A 26,312-nucleotide genomic window follows, 5' to 3' on the forward strand; every position below is an offset into this window, starting at 1 on the left:
TGCTTCCCTTCTTTACTAACTGTGTAATACTTGTTATCTACCCTAGTACACACCCACAAACTATGTACACTTGGGTGAGTTACTTAGTGTCTCTTTCTGAGAAGTGTTAGCCCAGAAATATAGTTAATGCCCTTTAAAAATATTAATAATTTACTGTATTTGTGTTTTCTTAAACCTTTAACAAGACTCATCATTTCATTGACCTGTAAACTCATTTGGTTTGTTGATCTGATTTATCCTTTGTTTTCTATTAATTTCCATTTTGTATTTATTTCACTTTCTTAAGCTTTTAAAAAATAAGTTATTGTATTACATGTTTGTTTCATTAATTTCTAATGTATAAATTAAAGACTACATTTTCATGTATAGTAAATATTTAGTTGTTTATGTTTGTCTTTTTGTTCATTTCAGACTATTTTGTGATTTACATTTTGATGATTCTTGACCTATGACTTGGTGACTATTAAATTTTCAAATATACAGATTTTGGGGGACTTTTCCCTTCATAGGATTGTTAGAATTAGAGATAATATTTAGGTAAATCCCTGGCAAATAGTAGGTATTCAACAAATGTTTTCACTTTTTCTTAAGGAAGTAAACTTCTGCTTTAGAAATTAGAACAGGAAACATAAAATTGCAATAAGAACAAGTAATACTAAAAATGACTTTATTTCTGTAATATAGCCAAATAAGGAGCTTACATCAAGAGAGCAAAGAGGGATGATGGGAAAAGGGTAAAATTGGGAAGAGAGGGAGGAAGGAAGAGGAATTAAGGGGAAGATGTAGAAATATCAAGGTGCATTAATTCTAGTCTTCTTTGAGGTCATATTCTACTTATCACTTTGGTATGTGGCTTTAGGATATTATTTTTATTGTATTTTCTTATACCTTTATAATAGAAGTATCCATTGATAACCTTTTTGGAGAGTGGGTGTGTAGGTTGTGAAACTATATGGCAAAAGGTTGTATGTTTTAGAGGAGAGGGTCTTCAAAGGAAGCAGGTCAAAAGTGTGTGTATATAGAGGAATTTTATTCTGGGTCCTGGCTCACAGTAAAACCTGTGTGTACCCAAGTACTTCATAATTATTTCCTCTTAAGTTATGTGTTAAATGTTAATATAATTTAGAAATTTGATGGCTCTCAACCTCTTAGTTTATATTTAACCCTCTACATGTGCATTATCTGGTATGAGAGTCTCTAGCCATATGTAGCAATTTAAGGTGAAATTAATTAAAATTAAGTAAAGGTAAAAAATCAGTGCTTATACTTGCTAGCTATATATTAAGTGCTCAGCCACATGGGGCTAGTGGCTACTATGTTGGACAACACATTGTATTAGACAGTTATGTCATCACAGAAAATTCTGTTGGTCGGCACTGCCCTAAATAAAATTGTTTACTTTCTGTTCTCTCTCCTCCATCAGAGTAAGGCTGGTTTATGTTAGTGTGTAATCGGTTTTGAGATTTTTCAAAATAAAACACTTAAAAGGCTCGCTAGAGTAATAAAGACAGCGCTGACTTTTTTTTTGATGGTTTGATTTATGATTTTTAAACTTTCTGATGGTGTGAAAGCAATATGCATTCAGTAGAAACCATATACAGAATTCTGGATTCTGATCTTTTCCATGGCTAGTGATCTGTTTATGAAATGTGCCTGAGATGCTGGGCGTGGCAGTCAGCCGTGTGATCATGACGGTAAACAACCATAATGTACCTAAGAACCATTCTGTACCTGCAGAACCATTCAGTTACTCACTTTTAGTATAGTATTCAGTAAATTACATGAAGTATTCAACGCTTTATTATAAAATAGGATTTGTGTTAGATGATTTTGCCCCACTGTAGGCTAATGTAAGAGTTCTGAGCATGTTTAAGATAGGCCAGGTTAAGCTATGAGGTTTGGTAGATTGGGTGAATTAAATGCATTTTTGACTTAAGGCATTTTCAACTTACAGTGGGTTTGTCAGGATGTAACCCTATCATTAAGTCAAGGAAGATCTGTATTCTTTTTCTTGTTATATAATTAAAAAGATAGTGCCACCCTTTTAGAATGATCTGCCTGAGTGCCATTATTTTTATAAGATTTATCAGGAAGTGGTGACTAAAATAAATGTATACATAATGGCTTATGTTTGACTGTCTCTGAAATGATCCTGAGGATTATTTTCACTCTCTATATAATAGGATTTTCTTAAATGGCCTAAACATTTTAATGAAATTTTTAAGATGAAAAACTTTGTCTTGTACACTCTTTGTATATTAGACTTACAGTTATTAATGATTCATATGTGATAGATCGTCATAGCTCTCAAAAATTGCGAGAGGAAATTGCCAGAAATAATTTTTTCACAATAGGCCTATTTCTCTGAGATCCTATCAATCAGGCATTAAAGCCAATTTCTTTTGCTTTGTTTTTTGTTTTAAACAGAATAGAAAAATAAGCTTTTCCTTTGCCCTGGTTTCATTCGCTTTACCATAGATAGGGATTTTTCAGGTATGTTGCACGTATAGCATAATTTCAGGAAACACAGCAAAAAACTTTTTCATTGTAATAAAGCATTAAAAAAATTCATAATTAATGATCTTGATCTTTTGTTTTATTATAAAATATCAAACATGAAAGAATATACAGTAGGAAAGGAATTCTTTTTACCAAGTTTGTATTAATACTGTCTCTGGAGATAACTACTTAGAAGCTGGTTATATATTCTTCTGGGCTTTCCAATGTATATTTAGGCATAAATGCAAATAACTGTTACTTATAAATGAAATTTTACTGAATGTCTTTACAGATTACTTTGCCTACTTAACAATATATTGGGTATATTTCTATGTGTGAGATCACACTCATTATTGATTAGGTTTTAAACTTTTTTTCTAGATTTTATGATAGGAAATCTGAAGTATAAATATGTTTTCATATGAAGATAACATACTGTTGTAATGTATGTGCAACTGCCTTAGCATGATAGTGACTTATAATAGAGTGCTCAGTACATGTTAGTTTCCATTCTTCTTGGACATACATGAGAAGGGCCATGGAAGATGATTAACTGTTTCTTTTCAGTAGTGAAACTAAGGACTCACTGTAAATCCAGAAACGACCATGGTATTAATTTTTTCACTATAAAGTAAACCTTTCTCTTAAACATGTTTGTGTTTTGTGATTCAGATTTATAAATTGCTACAAGACTAGCAGGATTGCTATTTAAGAGTCTTGTAAGCTAGGCTGCCCTGATAATTTTAGGTGCTTCTGGTGAAAGCAAGTATTTTTTACTAGTGAATAAGAGACCATATTATGATTTATCCTTTTTACTGAAAGTGCACATTATAGTATGTATTATGAAGTACAATTTGTGAAGACATTTTACATGCGAATCTTGGAACAAATCCTTTGCTAGTTTTGAAGATGTTCAGAATGGATGCTGAGATTGGAAATCCAATATTGTAAATCTGTGTCTTATACAATTTCAGATCTGATTGTTTCTGGTGGTTCTTGAGAAGAGACTGGTAAAAGATGGATCTGGCGCTGATTGTTAATTATTTGTACAGTCCTGTTTTGAAGTATTATTACTCTGTGTTCTTTATCATTTCAGTTGGAAATATGATCCTTCTGCTTTCTTGCAGGGAAGTTGTGGGTCTTTGTTTTGGGTGGATCAGTAAAGAGGATTGAATTGGGTCCCAGCCTGTTTTCTTCTTCAGAAAAGAGTTGAGAGGTGCTGCTGGAGGTGCTTTTACAATAGCTATCTCTGAAGCTTTGCATGGAGGTGATACTGGACTGTACAAACATTGCTTTTAAGATCCAAGGAGTTTGTGAATTATAAATTTCTGTTAGCAATGAACTTGGGTCTGTCAGTCTGTTTATCTTTATTTGTTAGTACCTTGTATTCCCAGTGGAAAACAAGCTCGAGAAATAATTGATAGAATATAGAATTGTAAGTGCTTCTGTAGCATGTTTTGTATTTTAGCTCATTAACCTGTTTTCTTGTTTTTGTTTTATGGTTTTTTCTTGGTCTGTTTGGTTTAACTTGAGTCTTTTGTAAAGAAAATCACTTAATGTTTCAGGACCCAAGTTTATGGTTTAATGCAAGATGATTATACATGTGCCTCAGAGGCTTTTGCTTATTCATTTGTTCTTTTATTCATTCAAAAATATTCCTTAAATTACTTACTGTGAACAGGATTGTGGAGTGAATACTATCAGATAGTAAAATATTGAGGGTAAAGGAAAATGGAAAATGTATTCTGCATAGATACCAAAGGCTGAGAGTAGGTGTGTATGTGTTTATATATGTATTTAAGAGAGACACAGACACACATCCATGTATATATACATAGGCAGAATTTGGTCCATAGTTCTATAGGAACAATCTCCTAAACATTTTTAGAATGTTTCTTCTTCCTATTCCCACAATTATTTCTTTACTTCAGGCACTCAACATCTATCTTATATACTAGTATTTCTTACCTCTGGAATTTCCCTCTATTCTAATTTCACACTGCTTTTTCCTTTATGTAGCTCTTCTCAGAGTTTTTCCCTCCAGTTGAAGCAGTTGGATTGTGCATCTCCTGTTACCCTCAGAATAAAGTCCAAACTTTAATGTATACTCTCAATATAGATTCCATCAATGATTCCTTTATAAAACTCTCCTGAGTTGCCACTTTTAGTTGCCACCTGTTCCATGGTGAGACCTGAACTGCTCTTACCTTCTCTTGTTTCCTGGTTCTAGATATCTTGTTTCCTCATGTGGACTTGCTATCATGACTGTCCGTCCTACTCTGAGTGCCAAGAGGTTGACTTTGTCCTTTGTTTTCTAGATCGGTTTGGACAATGGGAAGCACTACCAAGAGGAGAGTGGGGTTGCTGGGCTTATTCTCCTGCCAAATACTGTCACTTTGGCTCTCCCAGAGGTCATAGTTCTACCAAGCATCCCTCTTTGTACCTTTTAGGCCCAGAGTAGTTGCAGCTGTCTACCTTCCATATCTTGTAGTTAGTCCTTTATTAAGCTCTGCTTAAATTGCCCAATTTGAGGGTGCTGTCTCCTGTGGGGATCCTGACTGCTGCATTGTCTAAATCATCTAAACTTCAGCCTTGCTTGCAGTTACAGCAATGTCATTTTCCTGTAGCCCTTATCTCCTGATTTCATTGCAGTATTTTTAGTGAACTCTTTCTCATTCCTTCTTTTAGTCTCTCTCCTTTTTCCTTTGCTGGCACCGTGGCTGCCATATAATAGGACTTGAAATGTCTGAATGAATAAGGAGAGGAGATTTTCAAAAGAATGGACATTTGAATTTCCCTGTGCTGTAGCATATACTGTTGTCTAAAATGAAATATTTTGAGAAAATAGGGTAAGGTATTGGGTACTGAATTCAGTATAGTGACTTTAATAACATCTAGAATTTTATTTCAAAAAAATAAATGTGGCACATGGTTTTCTATACTTTTGCTTCTATATATTAGAAATTAACATTTATTTCAGTCTCACTGTTTAAAATGCATTTTAGATTCATTCCATTGGAATATTTTATAACAGCATGTTTTAAGGAAATATGTGCTATATATAAAATGAGAGAGACTTTAATTATCACTTAATTGGAGAACATAGGAAACATGCATATCTATCTATATATATATTTGTATCTATCTTTATCTTTCCAGGTATTCATTTACCTGTCTTCCTCAATATATGTTAGAAGGGATGTACTAAGAGCAGACATATAGTAACTAACAAATGTGTTTAGCAAGGTGGAACTTTTGAAAAGTGACTTCTCTTAAGAATAGAATTTTAATTGAGAAAAATATCCTGGAATTATGATTAGGGTCAAAATAGTTTCTGTATACATCATACATTAAGAAAAGAATATACTGGTCCTATGAAAGGGTTTATTTCAAGGAGAATCTTCCTGTAACCTGACTTTGACACAGAACTTTCCATTACCATACTAAAATATTACCACTGTAAATAATCTTTTATAGCAGATAGAGAATATTCCATTGCTATTTAGAGTAGAGGTGTCTCTTTAGGGAGATAGATATGCATCTGTGTGTATGTATCTTAATCTTCTTGAGCTGCCATAACAAAATACCATAGACTAGGTGGCTTAAACAACCAAAATTGATTTCTCACAGTTCTGGAGGCTGGAATTCTGAGGTCAGGATGCCAGCAGGTTGGGTTCTGGGGAGGGCTTTTCCTGGTTTGCAGTTGGCCATCTTGCTGTATCTGTACGTGGTCTTTCCTCAGTGTGTGCAAGTGGAGAGATCTCTCCTTTTCTACTTATAGGACCACTAATCCTAATGGATTCCCTTATGACCTCATTATCACCTAAAAGCCCTCTTTCCAAATATAGTAAAAGTAGGGGTTGGAACTCCAACATAAGAATTTTTCGGGGGTATACCATTCAGTCCAGAAGGGTGCATATTTGCAATTGAGTATATATAAAATGTGAGCAACAGAAGAAATCATTGTGATATATTTACCTTAAAGAGATTCATGCCTAGGCAATGACAGCCCAGTATTGAAGTTCATTACTGAAGTTTCTTCATAAATATATTGTTTTGTTAGTTGGGGGTGGTGTAATATATTCTCTGGCGGGTTACCAGTGGCACCCTTTGTCCTCAGACCTCATAGTCTTCACTTGGTTCTCTGCCATTTAATGCTCTCCTTGAGCCCCGCATTGCCTGTGGTTTACTCTCCTTCATGTCTTAGCATTTGGCATCCTACATGTACTTAGATACAGGCTTGATACTATAGGCTCCTTCTGTTGGCTTTTGTATTACATTGTCCTGCTTCTCTGTTGTTCATTCTTTTGTTCAAAGAAGTGCCAGTATGTGCTGCTGAACAGATGGGTGCAGCGCCCACCCTCTGGAGCATGTAGTCCTCCCTCCTTCCTCCTTCTCCTGCCGTCTCCTTTCATGACTTCACTATGGATATTAGTCCTTAGCAGATATAGATTGTCTTATTTCTGTTAGTCTTGTAGGCTTTCTCTGAGAACTGTTTAATTCTCCTGGCTTAAGTCACCACCTCTGATGCCATCAACTTGCATCTCTCTCTCTACTTCTGATCTTTATCCTGAATTTTACTCAGTTAGCCATCAGGGGGTTTTTAATAAGAGCCACCTGTGTGCAGCAGCTATGAGTAGAGCCTTTGCTGACAGAATGCCAAAAGCAGTTTAAAATACAGTGCGATAGATGGGTGTAAAATGTCCTGTTTGACAGATAAGTAGGGTGTGCTTGTCTTGGAACCTGAAAATAAAATGAGAGAGTAAGTATCTCTAATAGAAGGCTGAACATACAGGAAGCCACTTAGTGTTTTGAAAACAGTATGTTTAGGCAACAACGAATGGTTCAGTGTGATTAGAGCTCTATGGCTGCTTTGGAAGAGTGAATGATGCTGCTGAGCATTTAAGAAGGTGCCAGATAATCCACCAAAGGCAGTCTTCTCCACGCTAACCTAATTTGCTTCCACCATAGATCAGCTTCCCTGTCTCCCCGCCTTCACATTTCTGTCTGGGACCATCATGCTCCCTACTTCGGAACCCTTGAAATGTCACTTTCAGATCTGCCTCAATAATTGTGCTCGGTCATCATGCTGAGTCATTTCTATATTCAAAAACTTCTTTCATGTATCCTTTTCTGTTTTCACTATTAACACACTGCTTATCACTTAATTACTGGATTATTTCAAAGCTTTATTAGATACTCCCTTCCTAATAAAAAAAAAATTCTAGAACCTTTTATTTTACCCTGTTTCGCTGACCCTGAGTAAAAGAGGATATATTTTATTTCCTATAGGGTAAGTCCTTTCTTTGGCCTGCTTTTAAAATACATAATTCTTTTTTTTGCAAATACAGAAATCCCAAACCTTCCTAAAAACCACAGAAATGGAGAATTAAGAATAATCTGCAGCAAAGAAGATTTTGTTCCATTAACTTTCAGTTTTTATTAATGACATTTACTTTATACTGTATGAGCTTTTTCAAAGGACAGGCCCCTCTTCCCTCCAGTCATATCTTCTTCATCACAATTAAAACATGGTAATTTAGCCAGATCCCTTGCTTCCATGGGAGGCCATATGTACACTGTTGCAACAAACTGTGTTGGAATCCTGGTGCCACTACTTACTGGTTTCAGCAAAGGTTCTGCATTCTAAGCCTTATAATAGCTTTATATGAAAAATGGGGAAGTAATAGTACCTCTCTCACAGAGTTGAAGTAAGGATTGAATTAAAGTGTGGCCTAGTGCTTGGCATGTGTGAGCACGCAGTACATTTGGCTATAAAATGTTATGTACCTTGAAAACTCCCTCCTCTGTGCTCTTGTTGATGCAATATCATGCTGCCCTCCTGTCCCTATGCCATTTAATGCTCTCCTTGAGCCCCGCATTGCCTGTGGTTTACCAGCTGTAACTCAGTGCCTTTTCTTGAATAGTCTAACTACTGCAGTTCATGTTGACCTCTGTATTCCTATAGCACCTTTTTATACCATTTTAGAAGTTAGTCATATTTTCTCTCGTGGTATTTTTTTTTTCTGTAAATGTACATATAGTAAAGTTCACTTTTTGTTGTACAGTTCAATGAGTTTGAACAATGCTGAAGTTGTGGGATTACCATCACAATCAAGATAGAGAAATATTTCATCACTCCTCAAAAGTTGTACCTTAGTATTACTTTTTAAACAGTTTCCTTAGTATATGTATTTTATTTTATTTCTACATGTACAATTTAGGGTCTTGAATGTAGCATTTGCTCTACACTGATTTTCTCCCGTATGTGTGGCTTAGCCTAGTATTGAATATATATAGTGAGCAGATGCTTAAACATTTGAATTGTAGAAAACAAAACCTAAGAGCATGGTAAATTTGCACATATTAAGAGGCTGCTTTTAAGTTATTTGACTCCCTTTTGGTCTTTCATTTTATTTGGGTGAAAAAATTCCAAATGAAAATTATTCCTATATAGCTTGTTAAAGTGATTTTGTAGCCTTGCCTCAACTAACAAAAACCATTTTTAATTTGTTTTGGGAAACAAAGGACTCCTTTCTTCCCTTTTTTATTATCAGATATACTTATGTTTTCTGTTTTTTTCTAACCCTATTAAATTTTAATGTGAAAATTTTATCTTTCCCCTCCTTGACTATTTTTGGTTTTTGTAATATTATTAAATGTATTTATTGAGTTTTGTCTTTTTTTAAACATGTTTAAGATGTTGAACAATTCAATTAAAAATGAGTTAGTTACAAAATGTAAAATATGCAGCCTCCTATTTTCTCAACTTTATTTTACTATGGACCAAGTTTGCTCTGTTCCCTGGGTATTTCTTTTATTGTCTCTCAAATCAGAGGTCAGCGCAAGTAAGAGAATTTATACTTGATTAAAGTGGGGCTGATGTGGAGAAGCTAATGCTGCATGGTTTCCTCAGTCTTCACTCTTGGGTATTATGGAGTATTGATCCTTTTTCATAAAGGGCAAAATATGGTTAAGCTTTGCATCCCATTCAGTAGACTTTACTTCCTAAAGAAGTGAATTGAATTTAACCATGTGTGTCTTTTTTTCCCTTCCCCAACAGCTTCCATGCCTATGGCTGTTCTAAATTTGGGCCAAATATATCCATTTCAGAGAGGCTTTTTCTGTAAAGACAACAGCATCCAGTACCCGTACCATGACAGTACCGTCACAAGCACTGTCCTCAACACAGTGGGGCTTGGTTTACCCATTTCCTCTGTAAGTAAATTAATAAGCAGGTAGTGGTGGGTTTGCTGTGCTGGAGGCTGGGTGAAGCGATAGAGCTGGGGTGAGAGTGAATACATGGTGCTGTCTTCAACTGCGTTTCTGTGGTGACTGATTGCTTGAGGAATATAGGTGCTATTTTAATAAGGGACGGTGTTTCTCCTGTTGAAGGGGGATGTTACTCAAAACAACTTGATGTCATAATGAAGAATTATGGAATGATTATTTTGGAACAGAAGAGTTCATTTCAGTCATTTGGACCAACTCCTTTCAGTATACAAGTGAAGAAACTTGGGCCCAGACACTTGCTCAAGCCTAGTAAACTTTTTTATGACAACTGAAACAAAAATTATGCTTGTTTTATCATATTAGTAAACAGAAATGGAGGTTATAGGAAAGGAGATAGATTTATTTATTAAATTTGAGGAAACAATAGAAAGAATAAGCAAAATCATCAGAATTCATCAAAATTGTATCACTAAGTCATACTGTCCTTTAGATCATCAGTTTATAAAATAATATTGGGTTTCATTATTTTAGGTAACTGGAAACTTTACTTCTAGGTTGTTTCACAAAGTAGGTTAAAATTGGCACTTGAGATGCTGCGTTTACTTTCCTTATCCTTGGCTCTGACTCCAGAACCTTGTTCTATGGCTCTTTATATGACTTCTCTAGAAAAAAAGGAGCAGAGTAAAGATTTACCTCCTGAGTGTCTTGGGAGTACAGCAGGTCATTCCGTATTTCTCTTTTGACCACCTATTTCTTGTCAGTTGGCTTCCCCAGACAGTTTAGTTAAAAAATTTCTGTTGTGAACAAATTCAGCGGCCTTATTTCCACAGTAGGACAGGCTGGCTTTTCTTTCCCTATCTTGCCTCCAAATCGACTAAGAATAATCTAGTTTCTTTGGTTTTCTATTTTATATCTGAGTTGACTTTGTTTTTTAGTTAGCAGATTTTTTTGTTTCTGACAGTCTTTGGCACAGTATTCTGAAGGTGACGGGGACTTGAATTCTGTTATTTTCCAAGGTATATTAAATATTACTATATATAGTCTATATTCTAATTTGATTATAACCCACTTTTATAGAAGTAAAGCGGGAGAAAAACCTGCGACTTAGTTTAAAGAGATACTCACTTTTTGCCTAAGAAGTGAATTCCATCATAATTGGTAACTTCTATTTTAGCCTTATGAAATAGAGTAAAGCATACAGTACTGCCATTTAGGTGATAAAAGACAGTGTTACAGTACTTGTATGAAGTACAAGGTATTTGTCGTAGTCATCATTTTGAGCAGCTATTGACAGAAAAGGTTTTTGAAAAATTGGCCCTATACTTGAGAGCTAACTGCTTCAGGATCAGGCTGTTGCTTTTAGTTATTTGACTTGGTACATTACATCTTTTTCATAAAGAAAGTTTAATTATAAAAATTATACATATGAATTTAAGAAAATTTGTTATAAAGGAGAAAAGAAAAAGAATCAACCGTAGTCCTGCTACCTGACAACTACTGTTAACATTTTGATATTATTTCCTTTAGTGATTTAATTTTTACAATCTGAGGTCCATAATCTTTTTAAAAAAAATGCATTCTGTATCGTTTCTTCATCAGCTAATCAAAAAAGATGCAGCATAGAGAAAATTATATAGATTTCTATGTTTTTTGGCTTAAAGTTTCTTTTTGGGTTTTAAGGTCCCCTTTTTATTTGAGACCAAATTTTATTTCCCTCCTCTTCTGGCTTCAGGAGGTTTGCCTTCTTCCTCTGCAATTCTTTGTACATTACTTTTGTAAATTTTTGCATATCTAGAAAAAGATAAAAGCTTGAATTTGTAAACTTAAAAAATAATGAAAATCACAGTAAAGTTAGTGTTAAATCCAAAATTCCTATATTGCAATGAAAATATATGCTTTTTCTGTAGTATAAAATGTATATAATTTGTGAATAGAAAACTCTTATATATGTTCAGTAGGTTATTTTACATTGACTTAAATACTGACAATCAGTAACTGCTCTTATGTCTTGATTACTCTCTGGTATAATCTTATAGTAAAAAATGTCTAGCCTAAAATAATAGTATGAAGAGTGTTTTTTGTGGCCATCCTAACAAAACTATATGTTCATTTTCACATAGTTATTCTGGAAGCTTAATTGTTCTGTGTGTTGGTTTAATTTTGTCTGTCTCCAAGAAAGTGCCAAAAGAAAAGATTCAAATAATGGTATTTTGAAAATGCACAATAAATCAAAATCGAAGCTCCACTTCTTGTTCTAGATGGACTTGAGTGGACCTACAGATAAACATGTAACTCCTTGAAGACAAAGTTTATCTTGAATTTTACAGCATACTGTAATCCAGTTCTGATGCTGACCACTTGGAATTAGTATCTGATTCCAGAGGTTTAGGCTCATAGCCCCCAATAAGAATGCCCTCACTTTAGTTGTCAGCTGTAAGTTTGAGGGTCCCCAGGTCACCCACACTTTGAACAACTGGCTACAAGCCCACGGATTCCCATCACCCTGTCCTGCCAAACAAGACTGCCCTCACTTCAGATGCTAGCCACAGGTGTGAGGGTCTGCTGGCCACCTGGACTTCTGATCAGCTGGCTACACATTTGAGTTTCCCATGATCCCCTTAGGTTTAGTAAATCGCTAGAATGACTCACAGAACTCATTAAAAAGCTATACTTCTATGATTATAGTTTTGTTGTGAAAGATACAAATCAGGACCAGCCAAATGAAGATACACATGAGTTCAGGTCTGGGAGTTGGGGGGAGTCTGAATGCAGAGCATCTGCACTCCCTGCTCCTGGAATCAGGGCTTGTCACCCTCCTAGCAGCACCCTCCTAGTATTTGCCAACCAGGAAGCTTCATCAAGCTTCAGTGGCTGATGTTTTTATTGGGATTTAATTATGTAGATGTGAGAGACTCATTTATTGGCTGTGTGATTGAGTCTCATTCCCCTCCCTGGGGTTCAAAGCCCGGTATCTCTTAATCACTTGGTTGATCTTTCTGGTGACCAGATCTCATCCTGAGTCTTCTTGTCAGCATCAGCTCTCAGGTGTGATCCAGCAGGGTCATGAATAACAAAGACACTCTTATTACTCAGGAAATTCCAAGGAACCAGAGTACAAAGGCCAGTCTAATCTTTGTTGTAGACTTGTCTTTCCATCTTTCACTCCACAGACATAGTGACTTGAACACAATTCAGTACTCAGATGTTGATTGTCATAGATTAATTTCAATAAAAAAGTTTTACTTTTTCCCCTTCTTTCAGTCAGCCAGTCAATGTTTACTGAGGATTTGGAAGCAAGGTTTCTATTGTTAAAGAAAACATTAGCTTGACATTGGTTAAAATGGTGAGGAAGACTTTATTTAAGACTATGGCAGTAGGGTTGAGAGGCAGAGCTAACTCCAAATGCAGGACCAGTGGGGCTTTATAGCCATGGAGCTGGTGCGGGAGTCAGTAGACGGAAAATACTAGGACAAGACATCAACGATAGGAAGGTTCTTGCTAAAGTGACATAACAGGATTCTTGTTAAAGGCATACCAGGACTAAATATCAAAAGTGGGGTATAAGGAACTTGATCAGGTATCAAGTGTGAAAAGCTTGACACACAGCCAAGGTAAAAGCCTAATTGAGAAAAGGGCTTGAAGAGCCTAACTAGAGTTTGGTCAAGGAGAGAGTATCTGTCTTGATCTGTCATTAATGATGAACCTCATCTTAACTCTATATTGTATATTAAGCTGTTAGGTCATGATAGAAGAACATATATGTAAACATGTGTCTAACTTAGTGCAAAAGTGTTCTACTCTAAATTCATTCCAGAGTATGCATTATTTGAAATTATATTTTGTCTTCATTATTTGAAGTGTTTGTCTATAAAATTTCCTTACTCTAGGATGTGAATTATTCCAGTTTTTAGTTGGGAAATTTAGTGAATTAAAAATACAGAAATGTCAATAGCATCTTAAACCAAAATTTAGAATAATGTACTTTGGATTATCCTTCTAAGCTGTTGTGCCTAGGTGCATATAACAAAAAAATGCCTGGCTTTTATATAGCATTCAGCACAAGTATTTTCTAACATAAGTTATTCCTCAGATTTTTGCTATAAGTATTATTAATGTAATATATTAAGTAGATAATACAGTTTTGAAAGATAGAATATGATTTGGAAGAAATATTTCTGTTTTTGATATATTTCAACTATTGTAATTGCTTTCAAGTTAATAACACCTGAGGAAAAAGACAATGCAGAATAACTTTTTTTGGTTTCATTGTTAGGGAATACTGCATCTATAAAGTTTGAGATTTGATAATGTTTGAGAAGATGAGGGAGATCATTTACTGTGGCTATGTGAATTTTCTGAAGTTCTTTGGTATAGTCTTCTGGCATATTTCTTTAGGGTGACTGTCCCAAAGAAGGTAACTGAAGTCCAATTTACTATTTTTGAGTAACTACTTAGATAATGACTGGTAATAGGAAATTGCCAGTCATAAGGAAGAAGGAATGGATGGGTTAATACTTTTATTTTTATAAGCTGTAAGTAATATAGAACTAAAGTATTATTTATAACAATATGGCCATGAATAACCTGCCCTATAGGACGACATTGGTGTTTATTGGGTTTTATGGCAAAGCAAGTCTCTCTTGCCACTCTTTCGCTTACTAGACCAGGAAGCTGGTATCAAAACAGACCATGGCCCACACTTGGATGTTGTAACCTCTTTGTTTCATGTTGACGTAGGTGCTGTGCTGCCTTTTCCCCATTACATTCCAACAGGTTCAAGGCAACAAGCTTTGCTAAGGTAGGGATGGTCTGTTTTGCTCCATTGTATCATTACTGCCAAGCACAGTTCTTGGTATTTAATAAGTGTTTAATAAATAAAAGGTAGAAAAATTTAATGAAAACTGACTAAATGTGAAATGGAGTAAGATTGTCATATATGTTTAATAATTACTGTGAAAATTCACCTTAACTCTTTAGAAATATACCACATTTCCAAATCATTGCTTAGTACCAGGTATCTTGTTAATAACAGCTTTTCAGGAAAAAAATTGGACACTATTATATTGAATATATATTCTGATTAGAGAGATCTTAAAATAGAGGGGAAATATCTATTAGAATTAAAGAAATATAGTATTATGGAACTTGATCTCTTAGGTTGGAAAAAAGTTTTGTTCCTTATTCCCATGTGGAACTGTGTTTCCTGTCTGCATCTTTATGGAAAGCAGTGATTTAATCTGTTCTTTTAAGCACCTTTCTCTATATATTTGTCACAAAATGAATTAACATCAGATCCATCCTAAAGTTATTTGCCATATCATAGGTGTTTTCTTTGTTTAAAACTGCTTTTCATGCTACCTTTGGATGAGGTAATGTGTAAATTTAGTATATTAAGAATTTGTTCATCTGTTTTATAGAACACTGAAAATATCTTGATAAATTTTAATTTATATTGGATGAACTTAAAGGAAAGACAAGTTATATAAATATTGAGTATATAATGCCAATAATGAAAACGGAATATCTGATAGTTTCACATTAGTCAAGCTTATGGAATTCCACTGTTTTCCTAAATGCTATGGCCCTTTAAGGGATTCAGTGGGAAAAAAAGCTGCTTATCAAATAATCTTAAAAATAGTTTTAGGGCATGTTATGGAATGTCTTTGCTAAGGTTAACTGGTGAAGAGCTGTTGCTTTACATGCTGAATATTGCTCTGCTAAATTACTAGACAATATCTTCTAACTTTTTCTACTGCTGGTATTTTGACAAATCTGCAAGATTTCAGTGGGTTAAGTGTTATTCCTTGATGAGAATTCTAATTTTTGAGAAGCCCTAAAAGCTCTTTCTGCTAAATGTGCTTCATCAGTGAATGATAAGAAGACAAATGAAATTAAAATGTTCATATTGTTTACTACCAGAAATTAAGTCTTCTAACTATCTAAACTTGGAATCAGTTACTTCCCTCCCCTATACTTTTTCAAGAAAAAGTGACATATTTTTTGATTTGTTAAACATTGAATTGGCAGAATGGCCAAACAAATACATTTTTGATGGATGTAATGAGATTAATATATAGTTACTTAAAAATATATGAGAAAAGTCAAATTTGTCTCCTTTCCATTAATTCCTAACTTTTTTTGTAATATAGACCAAATCCTTCTTTTTAAACACACCTTTCATCTCTGAATATGTGAAATATTAGCACAGACAATACCTGTGTTTTTCTATTGCGGACCAAAGGATTTGAAGGCAGAATATTGCAGTGTATTATCTGCCATACTTTAGATAAAAAACTAACTTGAAGGCATTTGTATTAATATTTCACTTATTTCCCTCTTTCATGAATACTATTTTGAAAACTAGCAGGGGATGTTAATGTATTTTACCTTTTTAGGTCCTAAGAAATTAGGACATTGAGTTGAACTTGTGGCATTAGTTCTTTGAACTTTTTTTGTGATGAAAAATAACTTCACACCTTGGATTTGGCAGAGTTTTTATCTAATGACATAAAAAGCATGGTTCATAAGAGAAATAATTGATAAGCTGGACTTAATTAAAGCTAAAAGCTAACACTCTCTTCTCTGTAAAGCCACAGACTGGGGAAAATACTAATAAAACACACATTTGGTAAAAGACTTGTATCAACCCAATTAAAAAGTGAGAAAAGATCTGAACAGAGACACACCTCACCAAAGAAGATACTCGAATGACAAATAAGCATATGAGAAGATGCCCAATCTCATACTTCAGTAAGGAATTGTAAATTAAAACGAGATGACACTGTACATCTATTAGAATGGCTAAAATCCAAAACACTGACAATACCAAATGTTGGTGAGGATGTGGAGTAATGGAAGTTCTCATTCATTGCTGTTGGGAATGTAAAATAGCACGGCCACTTTGGAAGACAGTTTGGCAGTTTCTTAAAAAATTAAACAGTGTTACCATATGATTGATCAGTTATGCTCCTAGGTATGTACCCAAATAAATTAAAAACAGTATCTATAAAAACTAGCACACAATGTTTGTAGCAGTTTTATTCATAATTGACAAAACTTGGAAGCACCTGAGATGTCTTTCAGTAGGTGAATGAATAAATGGTGGTACATCCATATAATGGAATATTATTCAGTGCTGAAAAGAAGTGAGCTATCCAGCCGTAAAAGACACGGAAGACCCGTAGGTGCATATTGTTAAATGAAGGAAGCCAATCTGAAAAGCTATATACTATATGATTCCAGCAGTCTGGCATTCTGGAAAAGGCAAAACTATGGAGACAGTAAAAAGATCAGTGGTTGCCAGGGGCTGCGGTGAGGACAGATGAGGGTTGAGTAGTTGATATACAGAAGATTTTGGGACCGGTGAAACTATTCTATATGATATTGTAATGGTGGATACATGACATTATGTATTTTTCAAAACTCATAGAACTACAACACAAAGAATGAACCTTAATGTAAACTATGAAGTTTAGTTAATAATAATGTGTCAATATTGGTTCATCAGGTATAACAAATGCATTACACCAGTGAAAGATACTTATGATAGAGAAAATTAAGAATAGTGGTTGTGGAGATGAAGTATACTTTTTACTTTCTGCTTAGTTTTTTATAAACCTAAAACCACTTTAAAAAATTGTATTTTTAAAAGTTTTTTAAAGTTGTAAAAAAAATTTGCTCCTAAAATTTGGTGAAACGTCAAAGCTCTTTGGCTAAATGATAATTAGTAATGATTGCTACAAATGATTATCCTCATGTTTAGTAAATATTTATATATTCATTGTTAGGATTCAGGTTGCCTGATAACAATATAAGAAGTAAAATATCAGAGATATGCATATAATTTATCTATTTGTTAACTCATTTTATAAGAGTATTTGTTTTGACTTGAGACATAGGTTCTTAACAAAGGAAAGAAGTATAAAATTGGTTGACAGTTTAATAAATAGAACTTACTTTGTAAGATTTAATAATCTAGTGAAGATGTAAATTTATAAAACATGTTAGTACTTAGAAATTTAGTGCAAGTTTTCAGTTCTTACAATGAAAAACCAAGGAACTGAAATTATAGGACTGTGTCAACAGTCCTATAATTAAGAAAATATATGTATGGGATATATTTAGTGTATTTTATGCAAGGGACCATTACTGTTTCAAGTTTTATTATGCAAGAGACCTTTAGTACATTTAAAAATTATGGCTCTGAAAAAATTGATTGAATTTAGAGGCATCTTTTAATAGTGAAGATTTAATTTAAATATAGGTTCACATCCATTATCTACTACTCTTGCATATTTTTGAATTTTTGAAAGGTTATATGATTCATGTACTTTATGCCATGCCCTCAGCAAGGTTTAGTACAGGACCTCAGTCAACACTAACTAGTCAAAGTAAGTGAGGTAAGTAAAGGCTAGGGTCATTTCTTCATTTGTGCAGGTTAAGTTTTACTGTCAGATAAATTCAGGTTGGATTTTGGCACCAAATGTGATGAAAGAAATAGGATTTTTTTGGGCTTTGGGCCTTAGAATAAGGGATTATAGGGTTTTTAATGAAAGCTGATGTAAAATTAATTTCTTAGACATGTTATGTGGTTACTTTAAACACATATTTAAAAATTCCAAATTTAGTTTTTTTTGAGAAGCAGAACCTGTGGTTAAACGTGTAAGCTTAGAACTGCTTATGTGAAACTAACTCATTTGTGATTGGCGTGTATGTAGGATTGGTGATGTAAGCCACAAAAATAAACATGTCCAGTGCAGTGCAGTGATTTTGAGTACTACCTATTCACTAATTGTGAAGAGTGAGCAAAAAATAGTGTCCTATAAAGAAGTCATTCGTGAAACACTTTGGTGTTTCTCAGTAACTACAAATAATTTAGGTTGCATATCTGGCTTTCTGGAAAATTCCTTAATACTCTATGGCAGTCAGATTCCTATGGGTTCCATCTTTAAATAAGAATTTAAAAAAATTCTCCACCATTCTTGTCAGTTATCTTTAAGCTTTCATACTTAGAATGAGAATGAGGTAGGGTCTTAAAAATGGCAGTTTATTGCTATATTATGAACTTGTATTTCTAGCATGACAAGAAATGGAATTCTGTTTTTACTTGTAGAAAGAAAACTTTTGTGTTTTTAGATCTATTTTTGGGCTGTGGACAGTCAACAGCATCTTAGAGCAACGTAACATTCAGAAAGCACTTCCAGTTGCTGCTTTTGTGGCAGCAGCGTGCGTAGGAGCCAGGAGGACATCTTTTTAGATGGCTCTCCAACACCTTCCTTTGCTTGGAGGGCTGAGTGGGCGTGGGGAGAGATCCAGTTTGGGATCTTGTTATATCTAGAAGGAGAATAAACAGGGCAGGGCAGTAAAAGTAGGAGAATGGTCTATTAATTCACTTATTTTCTCAGTAGAATACTGAGAAGCACAGTGTACCAGTCCTGTTTAGTTAAATATCCATATGTATTTAATCAGATGCATTCTTACTATACTTGAGAGTTAGTCTTCTGACATACCCAAAAACATTCTTTTAGAAGCTATCAAAATGTGGGAGAAAAAGTGAAATTTCTGTCAAATTAATTTCTCTGTAACTTGGGCGCATATACCCTTGTTTAATTTTAGCATCAAATTCTGTTTCCGGCGGGGAGAGTAACTGTTTTGTGAAGAAAATTGCTGGGCAAAGAGATGAAAAGAGCAACTGGGAAGGTACCCATTTTGTTTACTATAGAATTTTGCTTATTCCCTTTGAAAATTACGTAATTTGGGTGCATGTTGTTTGGTTTAGGATTTTTGCATGTATGGTAAATGGAAGGCTGTGTTTCTTCTGTCATTGTCAGTTGTGTATGAAGTACTACTGTGTTCCACATGCTCTCTTTCCCCGTGGCGACTCGGAGTTGGCTGGTGGTTCTCTGCCAGAGCTACCGAGAGGCCCAGCGGGGGGAGTTTTCACTCCCTTGGTGCTGCTCTGCTCTGTTGCTCAGGTCCTTTTTGACAGTTCCTCGTTGTCTTCACTGTGGAGTGGGTCTGTTTTGACAGAACTGGATAAGTTCTAGAAACTCTTTGGTTTTCTCTTCTCAGTTCATAGTGAAGGATGTGAGTCTAGGTGGTGAAGATTAGATTAGGGAACAGCGGTAGGAAACTGGGGTTAGTGTGATAGTATCCCCCAGAGCACACAGAGTTTGTCTGTCTGGGTTGCCTTTATCTCCTTAGAAGGTTTCTGAATTTTGATCTAGACTCTAAGAATGAAAAATTTAATTTGAATCTGTTTCTTAGCTGCACTTCTGAAGTTCAGTGTGACCTTATAGAAGTTACTGAATCTGTTCATATGTATTTCTCTAACTACAAAAAGGATGCTTCTTGGTTTATCAGAAAACCATGAGAAGAGGGTTTGTTTCATTGATGCAGATACTACACCTGTATCATAGTCTGCCCTTGTTCTTAAGAACAGAATTCACTGATTTAACTCCCAGTATAGCACAACACTTAAGTATTGTACTTTGGAGAAAGGCACTGCCAATTATTCACCTTTTAAGCGGGGGTGGAATGTTTTGCCTGTATTTCTTTCCCTGATCTTTTCTCATTTTCTGTCTTTTTACTCATTTAGGGCATTAATAAGCTTTTCTCTGGACCTTAAAGCAACTCTCGAAGAATGCTTGGTTACTTACTGTATTTGATACAATTCAGTAGCCTTCTTGGGAATCTTTCAATTCCAAGAATAAATTGTTTTTCCCTTTCCCCAATTTTAAAAAGAAATTCTCAGTTCCCTTAACTTTTCTACTTCAAAGATGCCTTTTCTAATAATTTAAACCCTTCCATCCATAATCTGAATTTTAAGCATTCTACTCTTTAATCACCACCTTCGTGGAAACAGTCTGTTAGTCACCACTAATTTCCAAGTTGTTAAAAGTGATCTTCATCTATCCAAATTGTTAAGTGCATCAGTAGCTTATATTTTTACTGTTGAGTAGTATATTCCACAGTTTATTTATCTTTCCATTCAGGGACATATTGGTTATTTTTAGTTTTTGACAATTACAGGTAACTTCCTGAACATGTGTCTGTAGGTTTTGGGATGAACATAAATTTTCATTTTTCTATACCCTGTAGTGGCATTGCAGAGTCTTTCAGTAAAATGTATGTTTAAACTTTTAAGAATCTGCCGAACTTTTCTAGAGTAGAGCAGCATTTTGCATTTTCACCAGTAATATATAAGTCCAGTTGTTGTGCGTCTTCACCAGCACTAGTATCATTAGTGTTTTTGTGTTAGTCATTCTAATAGGTGTGTAGTGATATCTCATTAGGGCTTTAATTTGCTTTTTCTAGTGGCTACTGGTGTTGAACATCATTTCACATGTTTGCTATCTATGTATCTACTGGTGAAGTATACAAGTCTTTTGCTCATTTTGTGATGAGATTTCATTTTAACTGTGGAGTTTAGAGAGATCTTTATATATTCCTGATACATAAAGTCTTTTGGTGTATATGTGCTTTGCAAGTTTTTCCCCCTTCAGTCTGTTGCTTGTCTTTTCATTCTCTTAAAAGTGTTTTGAGAGCAAAAGTTTTTAATTTTGATGAATAAAGTGTATTTTTTCTTTGATATACTGCTTTTGATCTGAAAATTCTTCACCTTCACCATGTTAAAAAAATTTTTTTAATGTTTTCTTCTGAAAGTTTTATGGTTTTCTATATTATACTTATCTCTGTGATCCATTTTGTGTGAAGTTTTGTGTAAAGTGTGAGGTTTAGGTTGAGGTTCATTTATGTGTATGTGTGTGTGTGTGTGTGTGTGTGTGTGTATGGATGACCAATTGTTCCAACATCATTTGCTGAAAACACTCTCCTTTCTCCATTAAATCGCTTTTGTACCTTCATAAAAAATAGTTAGGTGGCTGTACTTGTGTGAATCTATTTCTAGACTGTTCTTGCTCTATTGATGTATTTGCCTTTGCCTTCCACTTAAACCACACTGTCTTGTTACTGTAACTATATATCAGATGGTAAAAAGAATATACAGTTGACTCCTGAACAATGCAGAGGTTAGGGGTGCCAATCCCTGTGCAGTAGAAAATCTGCATATAACTTGTAAGCCCCCAAAACTTAACTGCTAATAGCCTACTGTTGATTGGAAGCCTTACTGATAATGTAAGTAATTAACATGTACTTTGTATGTTATACATATTATATGCTGTATTTTTACAATAAAGTAAGCTAAAGAAAATGTTATTAAGAAAATCATAAGGAAAATATTTGCAGTACTCTATTATAGTTATAGAAAACAAATCTGTATGTAAGTGCCCCCACACAGTTCATAACTTTTGTTGTTCAAGGATCTACTACAATGAGTAGCTTAAAATTGAGTGGGGGGAAAATAAAGTACAGCTACATTTTTCTTAAAAGAATTCAGGGAGTGTGACTTCATTCCAACTTTATTATTCTTTTTCAAAATTGTTTTAGCTATCTACTTTCCTTGCTTTTCTATATGCATTTTAGAATCAGTGTGTTTATAAAAGTATCTAGCTGGAATTTTGATAAGAATTGCATTAAAGCTAGATCAATAAGAATTGCATCAAAGATGTCAGTTGGGTATAATTGACATCTTTACCTCATTAAATCTTACAGTCTCTAAAGATGATGGCTTTCCATCTACTTAGGTCTTTGCTTTCTTTCAGCAGTGTTTCATAGTTTTCAGCATACAGATACATATTTTCTTAGGTTTATGCCTAAGTATTTCAGTTTTATAACTATTATAAATGTGATTGTGCTTTTAATTTTAGTTTTCATTTTGTTCATTGATAATATATAGAAATATGATTGATTTTTGAATATTGACCTTATATCCTGTATCCTTGCTATACTCACTTATTAGTTCTAGCAATTTTGAGATAGGTTCCTTGGGATTTCCTACACTATCCTGGTTTTAATTCTACCTTACTGGCTGCTTTCTCTCACTGTCTTTTGCAAGTCCTTTCTCTTCTTTCTGACCTTTTATTTTGCAGCACTACAGATATCAGTCCTTGGGTCCTCTTTTCTCCTCTATCTATATTTGCTCCTTGATGATCTCGATCTCATCCAGTTTCATGTCTCTAATACCACCTCTATGCCAGATTTATGTCATTGGCCTGGACCTCTTCCTCAATGGACTTTTATAACCAACTGCCTATTTGACATCTCTACCAATAAGCATCTCAATCCTGATGCACCCAGTTAGGAACTCTTGATCTGTCCCTTGACCTCCCCACTCAGTCTCCAATCTTCCCATCTCAGTTAATGCAACTTTAAACTTCTGGTCTCTCAAATGGGAAACCTCAGGATGATTGTTGACTCCTCTTTTCCAACACTCGTATCCAATCCATCATCAGCAAATACTGCTGACTCTACTTTCAGAATAAATCCAGAATTTGGCCACTATAGGAAACCTGTGCTGTACCTGTAGTTCCTCCCCTCCTCAAATGGGTGCCTGGTACAGAGTAGTAGGAAAAGGTACTCAGGATGTTGAATTATAAGGTCCCTTAATGTTGACAAAATAACAATTGATTTTACACTTTCCTTAGGTTTCCTGGATTCTTAAGACTTCTATTATAGATGAAGTTTCTTAATCTTTTTGCCTGTATACCGAGTTGTGTTCAGATATAGTTAATATTAAACTGTTTTCAGAATTCTTCTTTTAAGATAGGGTGATAATATACAAACAGGAAAATATTATAGCTTCAGTTTATTTTAGTTATAATTTGTCATGCAGGTTGAAAATATTTTTCAGTTTTAAAAAATCCTACTTCTAGTAAAGATTGATATTAATGAGATATACTCAGATAGCACTCCATGTAACCATGAGAGTACATATTGTGTAAGGTAACTGCTTTTAATTGTTTACAGCAAAAAGAAGTACAGTAAGACTTTAAGTAATAAAGGAATGCAGTAGTCCTGGTCCAGTATTCTTTTAGTTATAAAACACTCTTGATCTTAGTTCTCTCTTCTTGGCTCCTTTTTTTGGTGAATTTCAGTAATCATTTTTGTTTCTGATTCATTTCTTCTATTTCCTGAACTACATTTTATCACATGCCCCAATGTACCCTAGTGCACTCTGTTCATGTCTGAACAGAGCAGAGTAACTTCACAGGATCTCTTGAATAGTTACCACAGTTTCATTCTCTTAAATATAAGCAGAAGCAGAAGAAATAAGGCATTGTAATATTCTTTTTACTCTCTTATTAAGTAAGATCATATTTTAGATTCTCACTAGCATCTTTTGACAATTTGCATTTTTAAAATTGACTCTTTCCTACTTGGAATTTTCCCCGCTGGTAAATAAGCCAACATAGATTTTTCAAATGACCTAATAGAGAGGTAGACTAAATACACACACACACCTCACATACACATAATTTGTTTAGCCTAGGAGTACAGTCAGGTGGCAAAAATAATAATAGACTCCACTATTCTACAGCTTAGCCTCTACCTTTGGCTTCTTTAGGTTTCTAGTCTTGATCTACATCCTTCCACTTCGTTAAGGCAATAGGAGAAGAATGTGATCTCAGGTATTTCACCAGTGGAAATCATATTCTCTGTTTGATGGGGTCTTTTGGTCTACCAATGGGGTCTTCTTATCTTCCAGGCTATTTAAATATGGTGCCTGATCTTGCAGCAGATCTCGAGGTGCCTGACAACTTTGTGTCGGAATTTATCAGGCTGTTGCCTACTGCTGTTAGCCCTGAGGCAGTGTGTCCCTTGATGATTTTCTACTGTGGATTCTGGGGTTGCGTGCCACTCTCTCTTGGGCATCTGATATGTTTTATATCCATGTAATGGAATACTATTCTGCAACAAAAAGGAACAAAATATCAATCTATGTTACACCATGGGTAAACTTTAGACTATTATTTTCTGGAGGCATTTGTGTGGTTTTCACTGTTGGAAGAGTTTCCTTCACATGTAAAAAAAGTTTTACCACAGTTTCTCAGTTTGCTGGATACCTACCACCAGTCTTTCTAACATAGTCATTAGTATTTATATCATGGTTTAAAGATCTGAGTATTTGTGCAGGAGGAAGTTAAAGAAGATGTGTGACCTTGTTCTTATGTTGTCTTTTCCTGTCTTTGGTAAAGGATGAATGTTGGTCCCTCCCTGCTTCTGACCTGCAGATAAGGGAGGAGACACGATGAGTTATCGAAGACCTGAAAGGACCAGCCAGGGGACTCAAGGGGTAACAGCACAAGAGTAGTGCTGAGAGGGCACCTCTCATATTTATTGATCAAATGGTTGTTAATAACAATAAAATTCTGTATAGGGGACTCAATGCACAATCATTAATCAACTCCAACTCTCAACGGTCTCCAATCTTCTGAAGCATAACGAACAAGTTCTTACTTGGTGAACAAGTTCTTAGATGGTGAACAATGCAAGGGCACTCATATCACAGAAACTTTCTGTTTTGATCACGAATCATGAACTATAAGCAATCAAGTCAGATTTGATTATTCATTTGATTTTTATACTTTATATGTGAATCCCACAGATGAAGAAGTGTTCTTGTGGTATTTAGTTTGTGGAAGTGATGAGTTACCAATATCACATGCTCTCTTTTGAACCATTATAGATATTCGTTAGTAGGAGGTAGAAAGCTTCATTTATTTATGGGTGAGTATGTAGGAATCTGATTCTTAAAGGGACTAATATGAATAGCTACATGGGCTTATTAAAAAGCAGAATGTGGGATTATAAAGTCATGTCGTCGCTTTAGACAAGAGTTTCTCAATTTCTTAAAAAGTTAAATGTTAACTTACCTTGTGACCCAGCCATTCCGCTCCTAGGTTAAAAAGGAAAATGTATGTCCACACAAGGGCTTGCATGTGAATGTTTATAGTGGCATTAGTCATAATAGACAAAAACTGGAAAGAAACATCTATTAACTGGTGAATGGGTAAACAGAATCTAGTATATGCATACAATAGGATATTAATTAGCAATAAAAAGGAACAAAATGCATGCTGTAACATGGATGAACCCCCCAAACATTATGCTAGCCACTTAGGAAATGCTACGTATTGTGTCATTCTGTATATGAAATAAGAAGAGGCAAATGTTTGTAGAGACAGAAAACAGATAACTGGTTGCCTAGGCTTGGTGGTGGGAACAAGGACTGAATGTAAATGGGTTCATGGGAATATTTTGGGTAATGAAAATGTTCTAAAACTGGATTGGGATCATGGTTGCACAACTCTGTACATTTACCAAAATCACTGAATTATATACTGAGAGTAGATGCATTTTGTGGTTTGTAAATTGTACCTCAATAGAGTTGTTTAAAAAAGAATGAAAACAAATTTTGTAAACTGAAGTATTAAGAGTAACATTATTGGACAAATGCAATCATTTGGCAAATAATGAAAAGGGATTTAGAGATGTAATCTTTCAAGTAAAAGGGGACGAGTGTTTAATTTGAATTGATACAAGAGCACATGGAACCCTTCCCCTTTTGCCTTGATATCTATAGTAAACGAGGAAGATAGTATCAGATATCTTTACTTAAGTTATGACATTTTTTCAAACTTTCATACACTGTGGCTGGTAGAGTAAATTGGTGGTGTAAT

General features: G+C 34.7%; 1 protein-coding gene across 3 annotated transcripts in view; it reads left to right on the plus strand.

Moving 5' to 3' along the window:
- The window catches only part of PLPP1 (phospholipid phosphatase 1), a 91,905-nt gene that overhangs the window by 24,915 nt on the left and 40,678 nt on the right, over positions 1-26,312 (plus strand). The window contains exon 2 of one of the 3 annotated variants that reach the window (XM_037022315.2): positions 9,563-9,717. The exons of the other annotated variants lie outside the window; for them this stretch is intronic. Coding sequence (XP_036878210.1) covers positions 9,563-9,717 — 155 coding nt within the window. The remainder of the gene's footprint in view (positions 1-9,562; positions 9,718-26,312) is intronic. 3 annotated transcript variants of the gene reach the window in all.

Source organism: Manis javanica, chromosome 1, assembly GCF_040802235.1.
Source record: "Manis javanica isolate MJ-LG chromosome 1, MJ_LKY, whole genome shotgun sequence".
Lineage (NCBI taxonomy): Eukaryota > Metazoa > Chordata > Mammalia > Pholidota > Manidae > Manis > Manis javanica.